The sequence below is a fragment of the Cervus elaphus genome, chromosome 5, assembly GCF_910594005.1.
Source record: "Cervus elaphus chromosome 5, mCerEla1.1, whole genome shotgun sequence".
NCBI lineage: Eukaryota > Metazoa > Chordata > Mammalia > Artiodactyla > Cervidae > Cervus > Cervus elaphus.
The window spans coordinates 96768528-96790172 of NC_057819.1; the positions used below are offsets into that span (position 1 = coordinate 96768528).

The following is a 21645-nucleotide window of genomic DNA, read 5'->3' on the forward strand; positions in this document are numbered from 1 at the left end:
TTGTGTTGTTGTTTAGTCACTAATTCATGTCCGACCCTTTTGTGACCCCATGGACTGTATGTGGTCTGCCACGCCCCTCTGTCCAAGGGATTTCCCAGGCAAGAATACTAGAGTGGATTGCCAATTTCCTTCTCCAAGGGACCTCCCGACCCAGGGACAGAATCCACATCTTCTGCATTGGCAGGCGGGTTCTTTACCACTGAGCCACCTGGGAAGCCTGGATAGATAGTTGGTAGATAGATGGATACTTGATAGACAGATGATAGATGACAGTCTTTAATGCCTATTATGTGCTGGGCACTGTGCCAAGTATTTTAGATTTATTATCCACCCTATCCTCACAACTGTGGAGAAGGAAATGGCAACCCACTCCAGTATTATTCTCTGGAAAATTCCTTGGACAGAGGAGCCTGGCGGGCTACAGTCCATGGGGCTGACAAAATGGGACACGACCGAGTGACTAAGCACATCCTCACAACTGTAGGAGCAGCAGCTAGTTTTTTTTTTTTTTAATCACTTAAAGAAGAAGAAACCGAGGCTCGGAGAGCCCTGAATGATAGATCCAGGACTCAAAATCAGGTCAGATCTACTCCAAAGCTTGAGACACCCCAGTATCCAGAACAGCCTTCTGAGACTCAGTTTCTTTATAAAACTAGGATTATTCGATGAGCAGTGTGGTCCCTACACCATTTTAGCAAGCAAAAGTTTTAAAAATACTTCATAGTTTACAATATGCAGAAATCTGCCTAGAGGTGCCAGAATTTACGTCGGGCTGTCTCCTCTCTCCCCTCAGCGCCCCCACCGTGGCGGCCACTCCATGGCCCTGGCCAACCTCACCTCCCGCCCAGCGTTCCTCCTCCTCGGCCTGACGGACGGCACAGACGTCCACCCGCTGTTGTTCCTCCTCTTCCTTGGCGTCTACCTGGTCAATGCCCTGGGCAACCTGAGCATGGTGGTGCTGGTGAGGTCAGACGGGGCCCTCCGCTCCCCCATGTATTACTTCTTGGGTCACCTGAGCCTCGTGGACATCGGCTTCACCACCGTCACGGTCCCCAGGCTGCTGGCCGGCCTGCTCCACCCGGGCCAGGCTGTGTCCTTCCAGGGCTGCTTTGCCCAGATGTACTTCTTCGTGGCTCTGGGCATCACCGAGAGCTACCTGCTGGCCGCCATGTCCTACGACCGCGCGGCTGCCGTGTGCCGGCCCCTGCACTACGTGGCGGTCATGACGCCCGCGCGCTGCTCGGCGCTGGTGGCGGCGTCCTGGGCCGTGGCGCACCTGCACTCGCTGCTGCACACGCTGCTCATCTCCGAGCTCTCCTACCCGCACGCCGCCCGCGTGCGTCACTTCTTCTGCGACATGACGGTGATGCTGAGCGTGGCCACCTCGGACACGTCGGCGGCGCAGACGGCCATCTTCTCCGAGGGCCTGGCCGTGGTGCTGACGCCGCTGCTCCTGGTGGCCCTGTCCTACGCGCGCATCCTCATCGCGGTGCTGGGGGTGCGGTCGGCGGGGGGCCGGCGCCGCGTCTTCTCCACCTGCGGGGCCCACCTGGTGGCGGTGTCGCTTTTCTTCGGCTCCATCCTCTCCGTCTACTTCCGGCCCTCGTCTGCCTACTCGGCCCGCTACGACCGCCTGGCCAGTGTGGTCTATGCGGTGGTTACCCCGACCCTGAACCCTTTCATCTACAGCCTGCGTAACAAAGAAGTCAAGGGCGCCCTAAAAAGGGGGCTCCGATGGAGGACTGCACCCCCAAGATGTGTGAGAGCAGGTGTGGACTCACTGCCATCTCAAGAATAATGATTACAGAAGAATGCCAGTCTCCCCTCCCTCTCCTTTTTATAGCTTTCCAAAACACCAGCAACTTTTAATCCCGCAGTGTCTTATTTCTTGCTAAATTAAAAATTAGATCTGAAGCCAATGGGACAAGATGTTTATTCACAGGGATGGGGACAGAGCAATAAGCCAGATTTGTTTCTGTATTGCCCGAATGTCTGATATAGAGTCTACTATTCAGTTTTGGATAAATGGAAGGGGAACAAGCAGGGGAGGAGGAAATGAATCTTGTGGGGAGAGAGAGAGGGGAGAGAGTGTGAGCAGTAGCAACCCCGTGGGTAGAGAGGAAGCTGGAGAAACAGAGCAGGTCTGAGGTTTTTAGGTGGTTTTTAAAGATGCCTTGCAATGTAGTCCACATCCCTACAGACTCCTTTTCTAGAAACTTTGGGAAAGACCCAGTTATTTAAAGAGATAAATATTCTGAGGGGCTTCCCTTGTGGCTCAGCTGGTAAAGAAGCTGCCTGCAATGTGGGAGACCTGGGTTTGATCCCTGCTTTGGGAAGATCCCCTGGAGAAGGGAAAGGCCACCCACTTCAGTATTCTGGCCTGGAGAATCCCATGGACAGTCCATGGGGTTGCAAAGAGTCAGACACGACTGAGCAACAGAATAACAACAAATATTCTGAAAGCAAAATACTCAGCATTGAGAATATTGTAAAGCAATGACCACTCTTGTTTAATTTTGGAAGTTTACTTGAGAAGAATTCCTTGGAGGCGGTTTGGCAGTTTCCATCCAATTATAAATGTTCCTATCCTGTGACTGAGTATACCCATTTCTGAAAATATGTCCACAGAAACATAGCATAAGTCTACAAAAAGCATATGAACCAGTAAATAAAATCAAAGCATTATTCAAAATAATAAAAAAACTGAAAACAACCCAAATGTCCAAGAAAAGATTATTTAAATAAATTATGGTAAATAGCATCCATTTAACAAAACATTACATAGCTTCTAGAAGACTTACATGTCTTTACGCGAAATGATGAATTCAGGAAATACTTTAAGTGATAATGAGAAAATGGCAGCTACAATTTAGTCCTATTTATTTATAATATATAAAGTTAGTCTATGCATAGAAAATATCTGGAAGAGTACGCCCCAGCTTTTAACTGCCATCATGGAGGGGGTGAAGAACAATGGAGGACCCACATATTCCACTTTATTACTTATTTCTTCATTGTTTGACTATTTCTTGGTGAGAATGTATTATTTTCAAAATCAATAAAAATTTTTAAGAAGAAAAGTAAAAGTCGGCATTATTAGGAGGACTTTTTTAAAGGTGAGATCTTTTAAGACATAAATTCATTTCAAATAACACATCAGAATGCATTCAAATCAAATCAATAGGTATTTGTTCTCTATATCTAGCAGATTCAAGGCACTGAGTTAGGCACCATAGAGAGGGCACCTGTCTTTGAGATCAAGACAATTGTAATATACTTGGTAAGAAAAGAAGTAAACAAAGAAAGCACCAGATAATTTCAGCATAATATTCTAGAGGAAAAAAATCTATCTCAGAGTCATAAATAGACTTTAGTCTTTCTGTCTCTATTTGTGTTACCTTGGGCAATAGGTGAGCCACCATTTTAATGTCTATAAATTAAACAATTCATAACAGAACCCTGTGGTTCAATCCGTATGGTTTTAATTCAAAAGACGAATTGTCATCTAAAACATAGATGCTACCTTGGACTTCCCTGATAGTCCAGTGGTTAAGACTTTGCCTTCCAATGCAGGGAGTATGGGTTCAATTCCTGGTCAGGGAGCTAACGTCCCACATGACTCATTGGCCGGAAAAAAAAAAAAAAAACCAAAACATAAAAAAAGAAGCATCATTGAAACAAATTCAATAAAGACCCTAAAATTTTTTTTAAATTTTTTTAATTAAAAATAAAAATATAGATACCGCCAAAAGAAGTAGGGCTTCCCCGGTGGCACCAGTGGTAAAGAACCCACCTGCCAATGCAGGAGATGTGAGAAACTCGGGTTTGATCCCTGGGTTGGGAAGATGCCTTGGAGAAGGGCATGGTTGCAAGATCCACTCCAGTATTTTTGCCCCAAGAATCCTTTGGACAGAGCAGCCTGGAGGGCCACAGTCCCTGGTGCAGCAAAGAGTGGGAGATGACTGAAGCAGCTTAGCACATCACACATCAGGAGGCATTAACTTGCCATCAGCTGACAAATTGTTGGTACAGTTAAAGGAAACAGAAATAATTCTAGAATGTGATCATTAAATGGATGAATCAATCAACACCCGAAAATAAAATTAAAAACTGAATAGATTAGCAAGGGGAAAAATGATGCTCCTGGAGAATAAAGTTACAAGAGTAATACATAATAAATTGGAAGATATTCTTCATGGAATAGACATGTTTGGCAGAAGCAAAGTGCAGAAGTGTCTGAGAAATCTGAATTTATTTCTTAGAGAATTAGGAACTATACTGGACAGAGGAGCCTGGTGGGCTACAGACCACAGGGTTGCAAAGAGTCAGATACAGCTTAACAACTAAACAACAACAATACATTCCTTGAGTACAATAAATACCAAAATACAGTGGTATTTATTCAAAATAGAATAATAGTCATTGAGTGTCCTCTACATATCATGGTGTATCACAACCAAGATTCAGTGATAAACCCAAGAGGCACAATGTAACCTGGCTCTAATGACATTTGGGGGAAACTCTTCCTGGGAGTGCTATGCTGGCTGCATTAGCAGCACCAAGCTTGGGTGCTATCTAGGCTGTTTAGCATACTACTCACTGTCAGTACTACACCTACTGTTTGAAAACATCCTTTAATCTTTAAAGTCACTGGCTGAAAAAAAGCTAATTGTCCATTTTGAAAAGATTCTTCTCAGGGCTCCGTTTATGTCTCTGTTCCTCAGGCTGTAGATGAAAGGGTTCAGCATGGGGGTCACCACAGTGTACATCACAGCCATGACAGTCTCCTTAATAGTAGAGTTGTTAGCTGAAGGGCAAAGGTAGAGGCCAATGATTGTCCCGTAGAAGAGAGACACCACAGAGAGGTGGGAGCCACAGGTGGAGAAAGCTTTGCGGATACCCCTGGCAGAGCGGACCTTGAGGATGGAGGACACAATTCGTGCATAGGATGAAAATATCAACAGGAATGGAACAATAATGACAAGCCCTCCCAAGATAAAAATCATTGTTTCATTTATCTGAATGTCAGAGCAGGCCAACTTTAGCAGAGCTGACATGTCACAGAAGAAGTGGGAGATCACGTTATCAGCACAGAAAGACAGCCGAGCCATGAGCAGGGTGTGCAACAAAGAAATGAAGGTGGTCAGCACCCAGGACAGCACCAGCAGGGCGAGACAGAGCCTGGGGCTCATGACGGTGGTGTAGTGCAGGGGGAAGCAGATAGCCACATAGCGGTCATAGGCCATGGCCACAAGGAGGAAGCTCTCCAGGTCTGCAAAAAGCAGGAAGAAGTACATTTGTGCCAGGCAGCCAGCATAAGAAATGGATGAGATGTGGCTCTGCATGTCCTGTAACAATTTGGGCATTGTGACAGAGGAGAAGCAGAGGTCAGAGAAAGACAGGTTACTGAGAAACAAATACATGGGTGTGTGGAGGTGGGGGTCCAGTCGAATCAGGAACATTATGAGGAGGTTCCCCAGGACGGTGGTAACATACATGGCCAGGAACAGAGCATAGAACAAGTCTTGCTGATCAGGTCCAATGGGCAGGCCCAGGAGGAGGAATTCTGAGACGACTGTTTGGTTTCCCATTTTCATGCTGCTTTTGTTTTACCTTTTGAAAATTAAGAATAATCTGTATGAAAGTATTAGCTTAAATATGTATATATATGTTGCAGAACTTTCAAAAATATTTTCATTAAATGCCCATAACTCATAGCAGTTTAATACTTTATTTGAAATCTCCCCAAGTATGTAAATAAATATTTATGTAAAGGAAACCACAAACACCTAAGAAATTATGGGTCAAATCTGATCAAATTCCAAAATTCTCTATGAATGTTCCATAACAGAACCGTGGATGGAGTCAGATCAACATGATCTGAAAGTAGACGGGAAGTAGGCTAAGTCTGTATGCCTCTTGCTTAGGGATACAAACAGTATAATATCAACCAGAAAGCTAGTCACCATCCTTTCCACTCAGGAATGATGCTGATGGTAAGATGATGGTGCTTGTGGTGGTGATGACAACGGTGATAATGATGATGAGATGATGACTAACGACAGTGGTAATAAGAGCATGAAAACATTTGTCAGCGCTTGCTCTTGCTAAACACTGGGATAAAAGCATGATATGCATTGACTCATTTACTCTTCACAGCAACCCTATGAGATAGGTACTGTGTGTGTTAGTCGCTCAGTCATGTCCAGTTCTTTGCGACTTCATGGACTGCAGCCCACCAGTCTCCTCTGTCCATGTAATTCTCCAGGCAAGAATACTGGAGTGGGTTGCCATTCCCTTCTCCAGGGGATCTTCCTGACCCAGGGTTCAAACCTGGGTCTCCTGCATTGAAAGCAGATTCTTTACTTGTCTGAGCTCCCAGGGAAGCCCATCAGATAGGTACTACTACCTTCATTTTTTAGATAGAAAATAAATAACTTGCCCAAGGTCACACACCTATTAAGCAACAGATCTGGGACTTAAATCCAACAGTCTAACTTCAGAGCCTAACTTTTAGCCAGGAGGGTTTTCAGAACTGGTTACACATTGCAGATGAGTATATATGACTGAGAAAAAGTCTTCACAGAAGAGAGCACAGGAGGAATGAGTTCTGCGAGTAAATTATTCTGCAAGAGGGAGTGGGAAATGTGTGGGCTTTTGTTGTAGTTGTATTTTAGCAGTGCTGGGAAGCTTGTGGGATCTTAGTTCCCTGACCAGGAATCAAACCCTGACCCTAGGCAGTGAAAGCATAGAGTCCTAACCCCTGGACAGCCAGGGAATTCGGGATATGTTCTTTATTCATATATCTGAACATTAAGGAGAGATACTTCTGGTCAACTTCAGAGTACCCATAAATACAACCGCCTTTTCCTTTGGGTCAGAGAACAGAGCAGAAGGGCAAACAAAATGCCTGCCTTGGTGGACACGAACAAAAGCATCAGAAACCAGGAAAAATGAGAGGCAAATCAACCAATTCAAAGAGTGGGTAATTAAATAATCCTTGAACTCTCTCAGTCTGTGAATATCTCAAGAGAAATTGTGTCTGGAATAATTTTGAGGCATTAATCTTTGAAAGATTAATTTCCTTGCATCTCACATTCACTTCCCTCCATTCAGGTAGGTCATCAGGTCTGTATTCATTGCCTTAGGATAGAGACGTGGGAGGAAAGTAGAAAGAGCCCATATGTTTTCTGGGCTTTTATTTCCAAAAGCCTGAGCCCCAGAATGAGGACAGAATTTTCTGGCAAAAGAAAAAATGACTTGGCCAGAATTAGGAGGTGAAGTGAAGTTTTGCCCCAGCAAATCAGAAAGAGATTGCCTTGAGCTTGGGGCAGAGGAAGAGTGGGAGGATGTTCAGTGGACCCAAAGAACAGGGCACATCTGGTAGCCCAGAAAGTGAGAATTTCCTCTCAACTTATGAACTGAATTTATCCCGAGTTAAAGATATTAATATCAGGGCAGTTTGATGGAGGGTGAGGAAGACTGGCTTCATGGAAAGGGGCTACCAAGATGGTCTCCTTCTGTTTGACTCACCCACAAGCAAAATATTCCGGAGCCTAGAGGAGTCAGATTCCATCATTTACTGACCCAGGTGGTTCAGTGGTAAAGAATCTTCCTGCCAGGCAAGAGATGAAGGTTTAATCCCTGGGTCAGGAAGGTCCCCTGGGGAAGGAAATAGCAACCCACTCCAGTATTCTTGCCTGGTAAATCCCATGGACAGGGAAGCCTACAGTTTGTGGGGTCACAAAAGAGTCAGACACGACTTAGAGACTAAACAGCAAAAAATATCAGCAGTTGATCTTGGCAAAATGCTGAACTTTTCCAACCTTATGCTCCACCACCAGTGAGTCTTATACACCCTAAAGAACTGTGGGTTTAGAGTAATAGGTGTGTGCGAAGTATAGCATACTCTGCAAATATATAGCTTATTAGTTCCTAATAACAGGTTTGGTGATTCTCAACTACATTTGGAGGTGGGAATCACTATTGAGGGTGGAAAACAATGAGAATGATGACTTCTAAATCATCCAGCAGGAGCTGGACTATAGAATTATGGTGTCCTGTTACCTGTTAAAGGGGATTTTAGAATAACTACCTTCCCTGCACTCCCGGCTTACGCAACTTGTCTGAATGTGGCTCCAGAGCCTGCTTCCTGTCTGCTCCTTCCACGTCGTACATTTCCAGCCAGAGGCTCTGCCATTGTCTTCTGATTCCTCTCTCCTATGATGCCCTGACCCCTGGGATCCCTGGGTCCCAAAGAAACTCATTAACAGCAAACCTAGTACTTGATCCCTCTTACTAAACCATAGTTCTGAGCCACATTGCTGAGTAAGTCATGTCCAGGGAAAGAAATCTGGGTTCACCCCAAGTCTGAGCTTCTCAAAGAAGCATTCCTTGATCGTCACAGCCCACAATAATATCTTCCTTCTCTATCTTCTGCGGTGTCTGGGCTCCTACAACAGGTATCTGAGTCAAGTACTATAGCACTTCATCACCACTATTTTATGTCATCCAGTGATTGCTTCCAAATATACCAATCTTCTCTCCTCCAGTGGACTTTAAGCTCTATGATGGCAAGTCATGTGTAGATAGATTCACCCAGGAGATAATCTATTAAATCATTAATGCATTCCTTCAAGAAATATTTACTGGGTAACTGCCATCCACCAAACACTGAGCCATGTGATATAGGGAAAACAGTGACCAAGGAAGACATGGTCCCTGCCCTCTGGAACCTTATTGTCTAGCTGGCAGATGTCACAACAAAACAAGCCACTATTGAGTGTTACAAATGTTATCATGGGGGGATACAGGATGTGATAAGTGTATATAGCAAGGCACCTAACCTTAACCAGTGGGTCAGAGAAGACATTTTTTTGTGTGTGAAGTTTAAGTGGTAGCTGAGGAGTCTTCCAGGAGAAGGAGATGAAAGTATCCAGAGAGAGAAAATGGTAAATGGAAAAACCCAGGGGTGAGAGAATCTGGAGCTTCTGACAAAACAAAGGAGTTTCATTGTGACTGAAATACAGTGTGTGGGTTTGAAGGAGAACAGAGGATGGGGGTCACTGGGAGAGGGTAAATGTGAGTGATGTAATTTGGAAATTCCTCAAAAAGTCATATATAGAATTACTGAATGACCCAGACATTCCACTCCTGGGTATATACCTGAAAAAAATTGAAATGCAAATATTTGTATATGAATGGTCATCCTGGCACTATTAATAGCCCCCAAGTGGAAACAAGCATGCACTGATAGCTAGGTAAATAAATGTGGTGTATCCATATAATGGGATATTATTCAGCAATAAAAAATACATGAAGTACTGATAAACAGCACAAGATGGATGAACCTTGTAAACATTATGCCAGTCACAAAAGTCACATATGGTATAATTCTATTAATATGAAATATCAGAATAAGAAAATCAATAGAGAAATAAAGGAGATTGGCAATTGCTAAGGGAAAATGGGTGGTGATTGTTAGCGGTCATGGGATTTCTTTGGGGGTAAAAAAAATGTTCTAAAATTGTGGTGATGGTTGCACAACTCTGAATATACAAAAATATTTAATTTTGTACTTTAAATGAGTGGATGCTATGGTATATAAGTGGGTTTGCTCAGTGGCTCAGCGCTAAAGTGTCTGCCTGCAGTGCAGGAGACATGGATTTGATCCCTGGGTTGGGAAGATGCTCTGGAGAAGGAAATGGAAACCCATTGCAGTATTCTTGCCTGAAAAATTCCATGGACAAAGGAACCTGGTGGACTATAGTCCATGGGGTCACAAAAGAGTTGGACATGACTCTGGGACTAAAACAAAAAATGGTATATAATTAATACAATTAATTATGTTAACAAATCTCAAAGAACAAGCCTTTATCATTGGGGGAATTTGTATACAGATTGTATATTAAATATATATGTATTAATGTTAAATTTCTTAGATGTGATTATAGTATTACAGTCATATATGAGACTGCTCTTGTTTCTAGGAGCTCCTGAATGCTGAATTCTGTGGTTAAATGCCCTGATGTTTGAAAATTATTTCAAGCACTATAATATATGAAAAATGAAAAAGGAGAAAAGAAAGAAATAGAGAATAACCAATACAGGGAGGAAAGGAGGAGAGATTGGCATGTGATATAAATATAAACAAACGACATTGTATTTAATTTTTTAAATCCATGAGCTCAATAATATAACTTGCTTTTGTAGTGATAATATTTATAGAATCATAATATTGCAAATTGTTTTTTTCTTAATTTGTAGAAAATAAAAGTCACCATTTTTGCCTACATTGTATGAATTTCAATTCTGCTGCTACCAAAAAAAAAATTGATCTTACTAAAGTAGGGAGGGGGAAAAGGAACAACAATAATGTTCCAAAATGTAATAGTAAAAGACTCTCTTGAAATGAAGAAAGAGGCAGACTCACAAATCAAAAGGGACTTGTTGTGTTATGAAAAAAAAATTGTAGCAGAAGTCATCTAATACAAAAACAATCTGATGAAATTTAAGTTTAGATAAATAATCCCATGAGCTTCAGTGGGGGAGAAGACGGTCATATGAGGGGTGGAGGGAAGAGGAGAAGTCAGCCTTACCTCAGATTTCTCCAGAGCAATTTTGAAAAATGGGAGAACAAATGTCCACAAAATTCTATACCTAACCAAGTTATCCTTCAGATATAAGCATACACACAAAAGGAAAATCTGAAATACATGAGAATTCAATAAAATAACATTCATGTACCATTTTTTAACTTTTAAAATGACTAGAGTATGTAATCCAACCAATCAAGGAATTAATTAAAATAAACAGCTCAAAAATTTAAAAGCCATAATATTAAAATCATATTATGGGAAGAATTCTGTTTAACTTTACTGACAATAAAATAAGAAAAGTATGTTATGATAATAAATGCAAACAACACGGTTTATCTTTTAACAGCAAAGTTGAATTTAAGGCAAATTACATTAAACAGACCAAAATTTATTGCTATAATAAAGAAGATAAAAAGTTCCATTTGGAATCAGTTCAGGTTAGAAGAGATGCTGTAGATAGGAGAATACATTATGGAAAAATGAGGTAAGAGATAAAATGATGTGAGTATGTGAGTAAAGACAGATAAGTAAAAGGTACATAGATCAACAGAAGAGAATAGAGTCCAGAAATAGACTCACCCATACCAAGTCAATTGACTTCATACACAGGTGACCCGGTAATTCAGTGGGGAAAGGGACAGTGTCCTTCAACAATTCAAAAACTGGGTACAATGAAAATGTCCATCAAAAGGTGAATGAATGAACAAACTGTGCCATATTTATACAGTGGAATACTATTCCATAATAAAAAGAAACTAGTGATGCATAGAATTATATAGCTAAATCTACAAAACATTGTGTAGTGCTAAATATACGATAGAAAAGAGTACATAAAAATGATTCCATTTCTATGAACTTCAAAATCAGGCAAGCCTAATCAATAACTATAGAGATAAAATAAATAGAAATCAGATTGGTGGTCAGGGATGGGAGTTTGATTTTAAAGGGGCACAGCAAATTTTGAATTGGTGGAATTATTAAAGATTTGGATTGGGATACAGGCTATATGAATGCTTAGAATTATCAAAGTTCATTGAGCTGTACATTTTACATGGGTACATTGTCTTGTATGTAAACTATACATCAAGAAAACAAATACACATGTGTGTGTGCTCTTGTTTCTGTATCCTTGTTCTTATCATAGAAGGTCAATCATTTATAAATTTATCAATTATCAGTTCAGTTCAGTTCAGTTCAGTGGCTCAGTCGTGTCTTGACTCTTTGCGACCCCATGGAAAGCAGCACACCAGGCTTCCCTGTCCATCACCAACTCCCGGAGTTTACTCAAACTCATGTCCATTGAGTCAGTGATGCCATCCAACCATCTCATCCTCTGTCGTCCCCTTCTCCTGCCTTCAATCTTTCCCAGCATCAGGGTCTTCAGGGTTTTTTGCATCAGGTGGCCAAATATTGAAGTTTCAGCTTCATCATCAGTCCTTCCAATGAATATTCAGGACTGATTTCCTTTAGGATTGACTGGTTCGATCACCTTGCAGTCCAAGGGACTCTCAAGAGTCTTCTCCAACACCACAGTTCAAAAGCATCAATTCTTCAGCACTCAGCTTTCTTTACAGTCCAGCTCTCACATCCATACATGACTATCAGAAAAACCATAGCTTTGACTAGATGGACCTTTGTTGGCAAAGTAATGTCTCTGCTTTTTAATATGCTGTCTAGGTTGATTATAGCTTTTCTTCCAAGGAGCAAGCATCTTTTAATTTCATGGCTGCAGTCACCATCTGCAGTGATTTTGGAGCCCAAGAAAATAAAGTTTGTCATTATTTCCACTGTTTCCCCATCCATGTGCCATGAAGTGATGGACCAGATGTCATGATCTTAGTTTTCTGAATGTTGAGTTTTAAGCCACCTTTTTCACTCTCCTCTTTCACTTTCATCAAGAGGCTCTTTAATTCTTCTTCACTTTCTGCTATAAGGGTGGTGTCATCTGCATATCTGAGGTTATTGATATTTCTCCCAGCAATCTTGATTCCAGCTTGTGCTTCATCCAGTCCAGCATTTCTCATGATGTACTCTGCATAGAAGTTAAATAAGCATGGTGACAATATACAGCCTTGACAAACTCCTTTCCCGATTTGGAACCAGTCTGTTGTTCCATGTCCGGTTCTAACTGTTGCTTCTTGACCTGCATCCAGGTTTCTCAGGAGGCAGGTCAGGTGGTCTGGTATTCCCATCTCTTTCAGAATTTTCCACAGTTTTGTGATCCACACAGTCAAAGGCTTGAGCATAGTAAATACAGCAGAAGTAGATGTTTTTCTGGAACTCTCTTGCTTTTTCTATGATCCAGCAGATGTTGGCAATTTGATCTCTGGTTCCTCTGCCTTTTCTAAAACCAGCTTGAACATCTGGAAGTTCATGGTTCACATACTGTTGAAACCTGGCTTGGAGAATTTTGAGCATTACTTTGTTAGTGTGTGAGATGAGTGCAATTGTGTGGTAGTTTGAGCATTCTTCTGCATTGCCTTTCTTTGGGATTGGAATGAAAACTGACCTTCTCCAGTCCTGTGAGCACTGCTGAGTTTTCCAAATTTTCTTAAATTGTCAATTGTGTGGTCATTCAATTACCATTTCATGTTTTTTCCATTTGCTTTTCCTGGGTTAACATTGACTTGAGCATCTTTTCATATTGTTTATTCTTTATGAATTTTCTCTTAATGTTCTTTATACATTTTTTCTGTTCAGCTGTCATTTTACTCTAATGTTATTTGTAGGAGCTCTCTGGATATTTTGAATTTTAACCTTGTGTCTGTTAGACATGTTATAGTCTGTCATTTCTCTTTATTTTTTCTTACTATTTTCATGTTTATGTAGTCAAATATGTCAAATTTTTCTACATCAAAATAAGTTTGTTGGTTTCCAAAAAATAATTCCATTGAGAATTTGATTTGATTGCATTGAATGTATCTGAGGAAAACCAATATTAAAATTTGAGATTTCAAAGCTTGTCAAAATGAACTTGTCAAATGGATTGATTTTACTATATAAAATTGACTCTTCAAAAGTAAATAAAAAATACAATAAGGGATCATCTCACTGTAGCTAGAACGGCCATCAAAAAGTCTATAAATAATAAATGCTGGAGAGGGTGTGGAGAAACAGGAACCCCTCCTACACTGTTGGTGGGAATGTAAATTGGTGCAGCACTATGGAAAACAGTATGGGGTTTCCTTAAACTAAAAACAGAGTTACCATATAACCCTGCAGTCCCACTCCTAGGCATATACCTGGAAAAAATGAAAACTGTAATTTTAAAAGATACATACTTCACAATGCTCACAGCAGCACTATTTATAATAGCCAAGACATGGAAGCAGCCTAAACGTCCATCAGCAGATGGATAGATAAGATGTGATACACACACATGCACACGCACACACAAACACAATAGAATATTACTTGGCCATGAAAAGGAATGAAATACATGGATGAACCTAGAGATTATCCTTCTAAGTGCAATAAGTCAGACAGAGAAAGACAAATATCATATGATATCACTTACATGTAGAATCTAAAAAATGATAAAAATGAAATTATTTACAAAATAGAAACAGACTCATAGGCACAAAAAACAAACTGAAGGTTACCAAAGGGGTCAGAAGGAGAGGGATGCCATAGGAATCTGGAATGAACAGATATGATGACCTGGATGGGTTGGAACCAGGTGGTTGATGATATTGACTCTTGGTTACCTCATCACCAACAAATCAGAAAACTGTCCATGAGCGATCATGGACCCCATAACTCTGTCCCCAGCAAGTAATCCATTCTTCTTTTCCTGATATAATCTCTGAGCGAGACCTGGCAAGTGGGAGTTGGTTCTTTGGGACATGACTTCACATTCTCCCCAGAATTGCCAACTTCCTCAATAAAGGAAGCTTTCCTTTTACCCAACACTTGTCTCTCAGCATTGGATTCTTGAGCAATGAGGAGCTGAACTTGAGTTTGGTAACAAGGTCAGGAAAGCAGAAGGTAGACACAAAAATAAATCAGAGGGAGAAAAAAGCTAAGATACAAAATGATGTAAAAAATGTGCATGGAAAAGTGAATAGGACACATTTAGGGGAGGCTGGGAGGTTGTGAAGTTTGGATCTTATTTAGCACTGATCTAAGAGTATAATTATTTTAAAATAATACCAGATTCTAAGAAAAGTTCTAACTTAAAAAAAATCTCCTCGTTAAATTAGTGTAAGCATGCAAGGCATGAAGATCATTTAAAAAACTGACCTTACAATGTGCTTTTAGAGGGTCCTGTAGGGAAGAAAAAGAGGAAGACCTTGCTACAAGATCATCAAGACCTCCTTCCCTAGTTCAACTATGAAACTACACTTTAACTATTGAGTGATTATGTTCTATGTCATTTTAACAAAAGTTTACATGGTGACCAAAAAATCTGATATAATATTTCAATATTAATATATCTACTAGATAAAATTGTGTAGAAATACCAACCTTACCATCAAAGAGAGAAGTGAATTTTCTTTCTACAAAAGACTCTTCTCAGAGCTCCCTTCATGTCTCTGTTCCTCAGGCTGTAGATGAAGGGGTTCAGCATGGGGGTCACCACAGTGTACATCATTGACATGACAGTATCCTTAACAGTGGAATTATTAGCTGATGGGCATAAGTAGAGACCAATGATTGTCCCGTAAAACAGGGACACCACAGTGAGGTGGGAGCCACAGGTGGAGAAGGCTTTGCAGATGCCCTTGGCAGAAGGGACCTTGAGGATGGAGGACACGATTCGTGCATAAGACATGATGATGAGTAGGAATGGGATGACGATAATGAGCCCTCCGACAAAAAATATCACCAGCTCATTAACTCGAGTGTCAGAGCAGGACAGCTTCAGCAGAGCAGACAAATCACAGAAAAAGTGGGGGATCACATTGTCTGCACAAAAGTGCAGCCTGGCCATGAGCAGGGTGTGTAACATGGCATGGAATGTGGTCAGTATCCAGGGCAGCACCACCAGGAAGAGACAGAGTCTGGGGCTCATGACGGTGGTGTAGTGCAGAGGGAAGCAGATGGCCACGTAGCGGTCATAGGCCATGGCCACAAGGAGGAAGTCCTCCAGGTCTGCAAAGAACAGGAAGAAGTACATTTGTGTCAGGCAGCCAGCATAGGGGATGGACAGGTTTTGGCTCTGCATATTCTGCAGAAATTTAGGCATTGTAACAGAGCAGAAGCAGAGGTCAGAGAAAGACAGGTTACTGAGAAACAAATACATGGGTGTGTGGAGGTGGGGGTCCAGGCAAATGAGGACGATGATGAGAAGGTTCCCCAGGATGGTGGTAACGTACATGGCCAGGAACAGGGCGTAGAACAGGTTCTGATACTCTGACTTGATGGGCAGTCCCAGCAGGAGGAACTCTAACACAAGAGTTTGATTCCTTCCTGTCATGTTCTGTCTCCAGTATCTTTAGGAAGAAATAATAGTGTCCTTGAAAACCTGAATTTCAGAATGAACTTATTTCTATGATAAACTGGCTCTTAGACGCTTTGCAAAACTATTTTATATATTTCTCATCACAATAATTACAATCTTTACAGGACCCCAGTTCTCTGTAATCAGAATCTCTATTGTTGGAAATGACTTATTTTCTTCATTTCTCTTTAACATGAAACAATATTCCAACTTTCCTAAAACATTCTTATCCCTTAGCTTCTGAGACACATAATCCAATGGTTTTTCCCTTACTTGCCTGGTCAGACATCCTCAATACTCTACTGGCTTCTGTTTTGTCTCTATCTTCAACTTGATTGATGTTCCAAAGTTTTTTTCCTAAACACTGTTCTTTTAGAATTTTATATGCCATAAGAAAAGGGCTTCCCAGGTGGTGCTAGTGGTAAAGAACCTGCCTGCCAACACAGTCAGTGGAGCCTCGAGGGTTACAGTCCATGGGCTTTCAGAGCTGGACACGACTGAAGCGACTTAGCACACACGCACCAAGAAAAACTCATCTGCTTCAATGGCTTGATTACCATTTAAACTTCGGTTGTAGATGTCTCTCTAAACCATAAAAGAAGATACTCAATTGCTTGAGTAATATCTCTACTTGGATGTATCACACACATCTTCAGTTAAAAAGATTTCAAAAGAAACATACGATCTCCCTTTGTGCCTCTCCCAATTCCCTCCTCCTCTAAACTTCCATATCCCAGAAAAAGACTTCCAGGTCCAGATTAAAACATGAGAGTCTTCTTTCATTTCCTCCTTTCTGTTGTCAATACCCAACATCTGTCAACAAGACCTATAAATTCTTTCTCCTTCATTCACTCCTTATCCACACTGTCACCACCTTAAATCAGCCTGACATTACATCTTGTTTGTATTATTGGAAAAATCTGTCTGTAAAAAAAGATGTTATTGGAATATAGTTGATTTACAATATCGTATTAGTTTCAGGTGTACATCAAAGTGAATCAGACGTGTGTGTGTGTGTACATGCTCAATCATGTCCAACTCTGCAACTCCATGGACTGTAGCCCAGGAGACTCCTTTGTCCATGGACTTTCCTAAGCAAGAATACTGGAGCGGGTCCCCATTTCCTACTCCTGGGGATCTTCCCAATCCAGGGATCAAACCTGTGTCATCTCTTGTGTCTCCTGCATTGGCAGGTGGAATAAGTTATATATATATATATATATATATATATATATATATATATATATGCTACTGCTAAGTCACTTCAGTTGTGTCCGACTCTGTGCGACCCGGTAGACGGCAGCCCACCAGGCTCCCCAGTCCCTGGGGTTCTCCAGGCAAGAACACTGGAGTGGGTTGCCATTTCCTTCTCCAATGCATGAAAGTGAAAAGTGAAAGTAAAGTTGTTCAGTTGTGTCCGACTCTTAGCGACCCCATGGACTGCAGCCTACCAGGCTCCTCCATCCATGGGATTTTCCAGGCAAGAGTACTGGAGTGGGGTATCATTGCCTTCTGATATATATATATATATATATCTCCACTCTTTTTTAGACTCTTTTCCCATATAGGCCATTACAGAGCATGGAGTATATTTTCCTGTGCTATACATTAGGTTCTAACTAGTTATCTATTTTATATATAGTAGGGTGTGTATGTCAACCTCAATCTTTGGAACAACCTCTTAATATATCTCCCTGCTTCCATACTTGAAGCCCTCTACATCAGTATCTTTCATCATAGTAAGCATTCTAAGATGAAAAGTGGATAATTGTTCTCCATAAAGTCTTCATGGGTTCTCATTGCTCTTAACATAAAGGCAAACTTCCTTCATAAGGTGACTCATAACCTGACCCTTACCTACCTCCGCAGCTTCATCTGGCCCGACGACTGTACTCACATTTCACTCTCCAGCAAAGCTGGACTTAAACACAACAGTCTTGCCCCAGCACTCTGCACTCACTGTTCCTCTTCCCTAGTATTCTCCCCCTTCTGCTCCCTCTTCCCATGGCTTCCCATATATTTCACGTCATTTGCCCTGCAAACCTTCCCTATCTCCCCCAGACCAGAGGAGAATGCACTGCTGTTTCCAAGCGTCCTTCTTGTTCCCACAGCACTCCATGACAATGCGATTATTTCTTTATAGCTGCCTTCCTACCAGATTGTGAAGTCCGCGTAGTAAAGAGTCATGCATGTCTGCCTTCGCGGCTGCCACAGAGCCAGCACCTGGCCCAGTGCCTGGATGCAGGTGGTGTTTCATAAATATCCATTGGTTGTGCTCGAGGTTGAGTTGTGCATTCCTCCAACTTTAAAGCCAGCAAAACTCCCTTTAAGTTAGAAACACTACTCTTACTAACTCCTCCAGGACAGAAACTCACTACCCTTAACCATTGAGCACTAAAATTGACCCTGTATTACAACATGTATGGAGCAATGTTGTCCCCATGGTACTTATTGTTGTACCTCAGATACATTATATGCACGCTCAGTCCCTTGTTCATCTCCAGCTCTTTGCGATCCCACAGACTGCAGCTCGCCGGACTCCTCTGCCCATGGAATTTCCCAATCAAGAATACTGGAGCGAGATGCCATTTCCTTCTCCAGGGGAATCTTCCCGACCCAGGGATCAAACCCACGTCTCCTGCGTCCCCTGCACTGGCAGGCAGATTCTTTACCCCTGAGCCCCTGAGAAGACCTTTCAAACACACTACTATTACACTGATATAGATAATAGAGAAATATGCACTTATATGGATAGATATAAATAAAATTCTCTATTGGATCTGTTTCTCTGGAAAAGCCTAACACTCCATAGTGCACCTCAAAGTGGACAAAAAAGCAGAGGAGAAACATCATTAGATGTGGGAAGCTCTTTCATTGAAGACATAACTGAATCCAACAGCTGGGATTTCACCCCTTGATGCTGGCTGATCCAGCCACGTCAGTAGGTTTTCACATGGATATTACATAGAGGCATGAGACACCTGGTTTCTCAGAGTTTTGTCTCCCTGGCAAATGAGCAGGACGCCGTTTGTGTGACTGGGGATCACCCTTGTATTAAGAGTATGGCTGGGGATCACAAACCAGAGACAGGACTTGGGGATGTCGTCACTGATGGTGCCATGAGCCTCACATTCTCTTCTTTACCCATTAAATCAGTAGTTTTCAGCCAGAACTGCACTTAGGGAAATCTAGGGTAATGCTTTTTAAATTAAATATCCCTGAAAAATCCCCTGGGAGTGCTAGTAAAACACTGATTTTGATATAGTAGGCCTGCTTCTGCATTTTAATCAGCACCCAGGTAATGCCCATGCTGTAGTCCCTGGGCTTCACAATGAATAGCAAGAATACACGGCACCGTTAAAAATAAAGATCTCTGGACCCCTCAGATAAATATAATCACAATCTTTGAGAGGAAGCCCATACAGAGTTTTCTTAAAGCTCCAAGGTAATTCTAAAATAAAATAAGGGTTCAGAAGTATGGCATTAATGCTTACCTCAAGAGTTGTCAGTACACTGAAATTATACAATGTTCCGGGAATAAATGACGTGGTAAGAGATACTTAAGAATGCTGTCATTAATAAAAATTAGAATTATAATGTGTGAACCTTAATAAAAACTTCTCAAATATAGTGAACTTTTGGGAAGCAGAGAGGTGGAAAAGGAAAGCATTACCATACTTGAAAAACTCTCGTGGAGAACACCGCACAGCATGAAAAATCAAGACTCTCAGGTCGGAAGAACCCTAAGGGACCAGCTTATTTACCCTCTGCCAGCTTACCCAGTGTGAGAGGACTGTGACCCAAGATCCCACTCCCCTTTATTCACTAAGGCATGTGAGATAACAGCTTCTGAATTCATCTCTGGTGTCTGCAAAATCCTATCCACATCTCCCATTCTGCACGTCCTTGGGCCAAACGGGCCCTGGATCCCAGAGGAGTCTGGGTCCTAGAGGAACTCATTAAAGGCAAAGTAATTACTCAAGGCCTCTCTAGGACACCACCTCCCATGGTGGCTCAGATGGTAAAGAATCAGTTTGCAATGCAGGAGACCCAGGTTCAATTCCTGAGTCAGGAAGATCCTCTGGAGGAGGGAATGGCAATGCACTCTAGTATTCTTGCCTGGAAAATCCCATGGACAGAGGAGCCTGGTGGGCCACAGTCCACGGGGTTACAAAGAATCAGGCATGACTGAGCGATTGACACTTTCACTTTCTCTAGGACAAATGCTCTCAGGGTCCTGGAGCAATGACGGATTACAATCACTGATCACACCTGACGATACTTTGGGGGAAACTGTGGATGGAGAGACGCTCATACATGAAAGCTTAATCACTGACTGTTCAGGGAATGGACAGTAGACACTTGTGGTTGGAGCCTACATTTCCAGTGGTAAAAGAGGATGGTTCGTGAAATCATAAAACAAGCAGGAACCGTACGGTAGTATCCTAAAAATTCTGAGGAGTGTAACAGGCTGCTTTCTGTGGGCAACAAGAAAGCTTCAGTGATTTCAGTAAAGTGCCAAGAAAGACATTTGATTTTTTGGGTTTTCTGTTTTGTTTTCTGACCGTTCTGGGCAGCATGTGGATTCTTAGTTCCCTGATCAGGGATCAAAGCAGCACTCCCTGAAGGGGAAACTCAGTGTCTTAACCGCTGGACTGTCAGGGAAGTCCCAAGACACGTATTTTGGAAAGATTCTCAAGGTGGAAGAATCTCTCAGTAAAGCACCATTTCCCATAAATGACCTGTAACTAACAAGGAGTAGTTACCTACACGACACAACTGTATGCAGATATATAGGAAGTACTAGAATAAGAGACAAGAGGAACTCTCCGTGATCATATTCCATTCTTCCTCAAGGCAAGATAGAAAAGAAAACCCAGTGTGAATCCCACTGAAGTACTTCTGCCTTCTCACCTCTGTGGGAAAACATACTGGCACCTGATACTTCCATCGTCTCTAATACTCCCCAAATGTGTCAGAATACCTCCTAGACTCCAGCTCTTCCTTATGCTGCAGTTATCTATGGCCACAACGCCATAATTAACTTTTTTTTTTTGGCTGTGCTGGGTCTTCATCGCTGTGCATGGGCTTTTCTGTAGTTGCCACGAACAGGGGCTCCTCTGTAGTTGGGGTGTGTGGGCTTCTCGTTGCAGTGGCCTCTCTTGTTGCAGAGCACAGGCTCTTGGTGCACAAGCCTAAGCCAAAGCACATGGGCTTTGTTGCCCTACGGCATGGCAGAGGAGCCTAGTGAGCTAAAGTCCACGGGGTCAAAAAAGAGTAAACACGACTTAGCAACTAAACAACTACAACAACAGCCATGAACTAAACTACTGAAGCAAAGGAGATAGAAAGTTCACTTGAGGTTCAGGGCAGGTCAAGAAGACACTGAAGACATGAAAATAAATCAGAAGAGACAAGGTTAAGAGACAGAATAATGCAAACCCTTGCTCAAGAAGAGATAAATAAACATCTATATTCAACAATTAAAAGTCCAGTTTAGCAGAGGTAAGCAGGGGAGAATTTTGCATTTTAAACAGTATTGACCTCGAGGACACAGTATTATATAACACATGTTTTGTTTTGGTTTTTTTACTTTTTTAAAAA

At 41.9% G+C, this 21645-nt stretch overlaps 3 protein-coding genes across 3 annotated transcripts; 1 reads left to right on the plus strand and 2 right to left on the minus strand.

The window, feature by feature from the left end:
• Window positions 1-817: 817 nt before the first annotated feature.
• LOC122693214 (olfactory receptor 1L6-like) lies at window positions 818-1798 on the plus strand. Its single transcript, XM_043900771.1, has one exon. The coding sequence runs from the start codon at window positions 818-820 to the stop codon at window positions 1796-1798; it is 981 nt and encodes a 326-aa protein (XP_043756706.1).
• Window positions 1799-4634: 2836 nt separating this feature from the next.
• LOC122693215 (olfactory receptor-like protein DTMT) lies at window positions 4635-5597 on the minus strand. The gene has a single exon (XM_043900773.1). The coding sequence runs from the start codon at window positions 5595-5597 to the stop codon at window positions 4635-4637; it is 963 nt and encodes a 320-aa protein (XP_043756708.1).
• Window positions 5598-15072: 9475 nt separating this feature from the next.
• Window positions 15073-16017, minus strand: LOC122693416 (olfactory receptor-like protein DTMT). Its single transcript, XM_043900914.1, has one exon. It carries the CDS (start codon window positions 16015-16017, stop codon window positions 15073-15075), a length of 945 nt encoding a protein of 314 aa, XP_043756849.1.
• Between the last annotated feature and the right edge of the window lie 5628 nt (window positions 16018-21645).

Excerpts from the sequence above, each read along its gene's own strand:
- LOC122693214 (XM_043900771.1), top strand. The coding sequence starts at position 818 with ATGGCCCTGGCCAACCTCACCTCCCGCCCAGCGTTCCTCCTCCTCGGC.
- LOC122693215 (XM_043900773.1), bottom strand. The coding sequence starts at position 5,597 with ATGAAAATGGGAAACCAAACAGTCGTCTCAGAATTCCTCCTCCTGGGC.
- LOC122693416 (XM_043900914.1), bottom strand. The coding sequence starts at position 16,017 with ATGACAGGAAGGAATCAAACTCTTGTGTTAGAGTTCCTCCTGCTGGGA.